Consider the following 6,278-nt stretch of genomic DNA (forward strand, 5'->3'; position numbering starts at 1 on the left):
TATTGTCCTTAATCTGGGAAGCTAGTCCCAGTTCCATCTCTGCCTTGGCCTTCCTAAGTACCCCCCTACATCCCCAAGCAACTACAGAATAGTCCTCCCTGGTGATGACCTCTTCTTTCCATTGGGTGCAAGCCTCCTTTTTAGCAAGGAGACATTCCCAGATGCTTTTGGTGAGCCACGGAGGCTTCTGTGCTCTCCTGCTCCCTTTGATCCTCGTTGGGATTACCTTCCTTTGGGTCATCACATAAGAGCAAATTTGCACATACAGAACCCGCATAAAGCAAGGGAAACTTGTATCAAAGTAAGGTTGGGTTCAGAAAAGCAATTATGTATAATTGTTCCTTCTTGTACAACTGATCTTTCTTGCGTATTCAGCAGCATACTTAGTTACTGACTAACAGTATTTTTTTAATGCATGAGCCACGTGAAGTCTATACCACTTTAGACAATAAGCTAGATTTTTTATGACATACCTAACCAAGAACATTTTGAACTTAGCTTGACAGTCAGAAAAAAATAAATTCTTGAATCTCAGGGCTGAGGTTCAGGCAGTTAAGAAAAAGAGGAAAACAACTATATGACTGAGCACAAGAAAAATGAAAACTATCGAGACCCAGAGGGGCCCCAAAGAAATATTCTGAAAGTCTTTGTTTTAGTATTCCCATTATTCTTTACGGTCTTTTTTTATTAAAAAAAGAACAAAACAAAACAAAACAACCCCATCTGTCTGTCTCTTTCTCTCAACCTCCACAATTTTTTCATACACACATATACACACTTACTTGCCATTCAAAACCTCCAACATTTTTGGGTCATTTTGGTTTACCAGAGGTAAAAGTTCTAAATAAAAAGATTTCAGGCAAACCAGATCGTAAATAAATACTGCATGTTGTCTTTATTTAAAATAATCTATGTACATATGTGCCAAAATAAATTAGCTACCCATCTAGCACAACACCAGAAAATAAGAAGAGTTAATCCTGTTGACCTACAACTAGCGGTTAACACCAGTTCCTAAACAGTGCACACAGTTGACATGAATAATCATACTGTACTGACAGAGGAGAAAAACAGAATTGTTAGGGCCTTTAGTATACCAGACTGTACAGAGTGGAAATCGTGTTTCTCAATATGGGGATATCATAATTGAGTGCACTTTTTTAAAATGAAGCTTCCTAGACCTAAAGTTTCATAAACAATTAAGACAACAGAAATATATCTGGCAATGTTAAAAAAACAAATCAAAACCAAGAGATAAATTTTAAATACCTCCAACTTGAAGATCTGTGTTCGGGGATACAGCTGAAGCAAACTCACCCTCACTCAGATCAGCTAGTTTTTCTAGATCAGCAAGCTGTCTTTGAATTGAAATATGCTTCTCTAAAAAAGACAGATTATTCAAGTTAAAAAATGCTTCAAAATGGCTGTAATTTAATCTCCATTTTATATTGTTCCTGTTTGACACTTCAATTCTGATGTTAGCTGAGAGACTCCAGTGCCAATTAGAAAAAAATACTTTGCATTTTTCATCTTTCAATTATAAAGTGTTCTTGTCAGAACGGAATAATTTATGTCAGTATTAATCTTCTGTATTTGTTTCCTGAATTGTTGCATATCTTTCTATTTATGCTTTTTAAAGTAAGTGTTCAAAACCACAAGTTGAAGAACGTCTCAATTTCTAAACTTACCTAAATTTCTAGCATATTTGTTTTTACTTTGTTGATGCCTTTTCAGAAAGTGAAATCACTATATCCATGCAAAGCTGCCCTATGACTTGTTTGACAACCAAGAACATTGTAAGTGTATCTGTTCCATACTATTACAAGGCAAAGTTATTATTACAAACCTGACGCTTCAGAACCTGCGTACACTTCTTCTATTCTAGGGTTGGGGGGAATTGGGCAGGGGAAGGGGTCCGTACTCTCCTTGAATCAGTGATCCGTGATTCTCAACCAGGATGCCACAGCACCCTGGGGTGCCCTGTGATCCTTTCAAGGGTGCCATGGGATGTTACATAACGTTAGCACTGCTACATGTGCAAACATGATTCATAAGATAAACTCAGAGATTTGAAATATAAATTCATAGCATTAAAAATATTCTGCCCCATTGTGGTCTTTTTAAGTTTTTTGCATCAGAAGAACTGCTCTAGTACTTTTCTCTAGTCAAGAAGTGAAAACTAATAACTAGCAGTTTGTGAGGGGTGTCTTGAGTCTAGAAAAGTTGAGAACCACTGTTTTTACTGCATAATTGGTAAAACAGACTAGAGGCCATCAATTTCAAGGCTCCTACAATAACCCTGAAATGATTACTTCTTCTCAATATTAAAGCAACTATTAGGGTAGAAACAGAGTTTGGGTTTATCCCAGATCTGCCTGTACCCAGACTTTGAATTACATCAAGAACAGGTGCATTTACTCCTGAAGTTAGAAACAGATGTTGCTTGACATGGCATTTGTGCCATCATAAAAATTCTCTCCATGCTGGGCATTCCCCAGATCCCACGCAACCCTTCACCTCCTTGCTTGGACCCACAGCAACCCCTGCTTCACATGAAGACATGGCACACTGGGGATTTCCTGGGCCACATGCTCCCCATTCATCCTGGCAAGAAAACATAGGGTAGCAAGGAATGCAAGAAATCCCCAGGCAAGAAGAAAACATAGCCTGCTGTCCCACATCAGACCACTGCCTGATTATGGGTCAATGTGCAACCTATATTTTTCTAATAAAGCTCCCTCCATAGCTGATCCACTACATGTAGCCCCATCTGTCTTTACTTTCCCTCTAGCCCCACTGCCAATTATTTTGAAAAAAAATGTTCTCTCAGATACTTCAAAAGTACTTAATGTTGGACAATGGGCTTGCATGTCTGTAGGATCCCAGATTAAAAGGCTCTGTCCTTGTCTAATCTTTTCCCAACTACAGAGGTAGTCCAATAAAAGATCACGCTAAAAAATCCTTGCCTCTAGGCAAAACTGGTTTTACAATTCAGGATTTCCTAGCTGCTAATCCTCTGCTGAGATGCAATGCCCTTCTCTGTCCAGTATCATTTATTTGCACTAAAAGAGTAGAGAAGTGGCACTTACAAAGATGGATGCAGATCCTACTTCATCCAACAGCATAATTTACTATATGTTGGGAGGAATCTCAGAAGGAATTCTAGAAGTGTTGATATTGGGGGAGGGGAAATGGCATATCAATTAAAAGACATCTTTTAAATCTGGGGTATAAAAGGTTTTCTTGTATACCATATACTATGATTGATATTTTGCAACCTTTCTCCCTCCCCTACAGATTGCAGATGTTCTTGTAGTTTATTAGCAAACCTCTTGGAGAATCAGAAGATGTGTCCAAAATGCTATTGTCAGATTCCCTTAACGGCTCTTGCTCTACTACTTTGTCTTTGATTTCTGGCTCAGACACTTCCACATCTAACTTGCTGCCATCCACTTTTCCAGAGACAACCAATCCATCTAAAAAAAAGAACAAGACAAAAAAAAATCAGCTTTGTTTATATAACATTTTACTTGTGTGGAATCATTCAGTTTCCAAGCATTTAGTGCTTCCTATCATGCAAGAGGGATGGAAGTCACTTTGAAAAGACAAACTGTTTACTCAGCAAATCAGAGAATAATGTCAGGGTGACTACATCTCATTTTTGCAAAACCACCATGAATATGCATCACCCCAGGCAGAAAAATGTGCACACAAACTCTTAACACAGTCAAGAGAGCAAATATTAACAAGATACTAATTATACTTTACCCACCTTACCTTGTCAAAAAAATTAAATGATTTTCCTTTGATTAAGTATGTTACAAAACTACTACAGGGTACTAAGTGAAACCTGGATAAGCAGAATGACTATTTTGGACTGAGGACTTTCACTAGAAGGATCTAGGCAAAAATTGTCTGACTTGGTAACAATTTTTCCCTCTTTTCTGCCACTTTAAGATAGAACTTACAAAATAGTCCAGAAAAAGGAAAAACATCTGTTGTAAATAGGGTTCCCTTTGATTTACTCCTTACTTCTTAATAATATTTTCATTGTGTTCAGAATCCTAAAGGAAAACACATATATGTTTGAACTTGTTCTTTTGGGTGTGTGTCTTTATGTAAAGCGGAGCAAAGACAATACCCCTGACGATTAAATCAACTTGCTTTCAGGCAAGACTTAAAAAATGTGCATCGGAAATGAAAACATTAATATCTGACAAAGTTTAGAAAACGATTTTTAAAAACTGCAATTCAACATAAATAGCTAAATGGCTTAGAGTGCAAAATATAACAGCCTAGAGATATAAAGAGAAGGATTAATTTGGAGACCGAAACCAAAAATTTCGGTCTGATGGGAGAGGAGCAAAGGACAAACAATCGTTTCCTAGCTTAAAAGTAGCTTGATAACCAGCAAGTTATGTTTCACTTTTGGTAGTACAGAGTTCAGATAGAGAGACACTGCCCAGCTGTTTGGGTAGACATTTTTATATAGCTTATAAACTAAACAAAAATAGAGGGAACAAAGGAGAAGAAAGGAAGAATTTGTTAAAAATATTATTAGAAACCATATGAAGCATGTCTGAGGCTGAACAATTTATTCTGAAGGATCCAAGGTACAGGTTATGGCAGTAAAAATATACAGAAAGATATGGCAAACTAAGCTGTTAAAAGATGCTTATTTTTGTATGTTGTGAGGTAAGATTTAAGAACTAGCATTTAAGTAGGATGTTTAATTTAAAAAAAAAAAAGGCATCCAAGATAAACCAAGGGCAGGAAAATAAAAGATTACAACAAATTCACAGAAAGTATGCTAAGAATTCCTGAACAACTTATGCAAGGAAGACCAAATAAAATTAATGACAGACCCCAACATATATAAAAAGGACTCTATGAGAAAGGAATCATTTTATTTATGTTCTGTAAGTAAGTAAGTTCATGTATTTAAATCTCAGGTGCATACCTCTGAATTTAGACAGAGGTATTTTATAAAAGTTAAACTGGAAATACAATGATTAAAGAGGGAACTTTAGAGAGAGACAGAGCAGAGAATCAACCAAGTGGCTGACTTAAGAACATCAACCAATGAGACAGTCTTCCTTGGCTTTGACAAAGGAAATCCAGATTTATAAAGATCTTAAGGAGAACAAACATGAAAAAAGATTAAATTTCTGACTGTGCCTATAGCAGGAGAACAGAAAGGAATGCGTGGCCCTGCTACCTTGTGTTCTGTCTGTCTTATGTATGCTCTGTGCCTTCAACCATAAATAAGGAAAGAAATGGCATAGTAGCTACAAGTGAGAGTACACAAAGCACCATTTTTGGGAAAATCTAAGAATATCAGGATGCTGGCCACTTGCTGTGAAATGTATGGCACTGCATGGTGGGATACATTTCCTGGTGCAGGTTTGTATTGAAGTAGGGAGAAATCAGTTTCCACCAGACTGGTTAAAGCAGAAGTGAGCAGAACATCCTGGGTCAAGTTTCCATGCCAGATGTGTCAAACATACAGCCTGTGCCCTGGACAGCCCCTTGGTGCAACATGCCGTACAGGGTCCAGCCTGGGCGCTGCATGCACTGCTCGCAGTCCTGATCTGGCCCGGAGACTCTCATCCGGGTCACAGTCCCGATTTGGTCTGTAGAGTCTTATCTGGCCCATGGGGCTGGATGAGTTTGATGCCTCTTCCCTGTGCTACACAGGGTCAGGAGCATGAGGACAGCATGCTCATAAAATAGATTTCCACTCAGCATGGATGGTGGTCAGTCACTGGCAGGGTGCAGGGAGAGAACTGGAGTCAGAGGCTCTGGACACTCTGTGGACACTGCTGCTGCTCCTCGGCAGTCTTGAGACGTCCAGCCAACGGGACTGTCTTCCCTGGGACAGACTCTGACTCAGGCAGGCGGGGTGCATTTGCACCCAGGACTAACCAAGGAAGATCCCCATCTGTGCCTGTCAGACGACAGAGAGGGGCAGCGACGCAGCACCAGGCTCCCGAGCAGCAGCTCGCCTCAGCCGGGCGACAGGGCGCGCGGGAGGAGGCGGCGGCCAAGGAAACCCCAGGGACCGCCCTTGGGCTCCAAGGGCGAGGTGGCACCTGTCCGCCCGCAGGACGAGAGGCTGAACACGGAGACGGCCCGAGGGGGGCAGCGCCACTGCAGGCCTGGCCCCCCCCAGCGCCGGGGACCCCTGTCAGCGCAACGCCCGGGGCCTTACTCATCTCTCCGGCCTCCTCCTCCTCTTCCTCCTCATCTCCGTCCTCTTCGTCCTCGTCCTCGTCCTC

At 40.4% G+C, this 6,278-nt stretch overlaps 1 protein-coding gene across 3 annotated transcripts in view; it reads right to left on the reverse strand.

Moving 5' to 3' along the window:
- The window catches only part of TRMT1L (tRNA methyltransferase 1 like), a 30,862-nt gene extending 24,620 nt beyond the window's left edge, over positions 1-6,242 (reverse strand). For 2 of the 3 annotated variants that reach the window (XM_019556675.1, XM_019556674.1), the window contains exons 1-3: positions 6,212-6,242; positions 3,330-3,476; positions 1,270-1,380 (exon numbers count right to left, since the gene is read on the reverse strand). In XM_019556675.1, the coding sequence (XP_019412220.1) occupies positions 1,270-1,380; positions 3,330-3,476; positions 6,212-6,215 (262 nt within the window). In that variant the 5' untranslated portion in view covers positions 6,216-6,242. Of the gene's footprint in view, positions 1-1,269; positions 1,381-3,329; positions 3,477-6,211 lie in introns of those variants that run through there. The other variant, XM_019556676.1, reaches the window with a different exon arrangement.
- Positions 6,243-6,278: the final 36 nt, after the last annotated feature.

The sequence above is a fragment of the Crocodylus porosus genome, unplaced genomic scaffold (assembly GCF_001723895.1).
Source record: "Crocodylus porosus isolate Cpor-Errol unplaced genomic scaffold, CroPor_comp1, whole genome shotgun sequence".
Classification (NCBI taxonomy): domain Eukaryota; kingdom Metazoa; phylum Chordata; order Crocodylia; family Crocodylidae; genus Crocodylus; species Crocodylus porosus.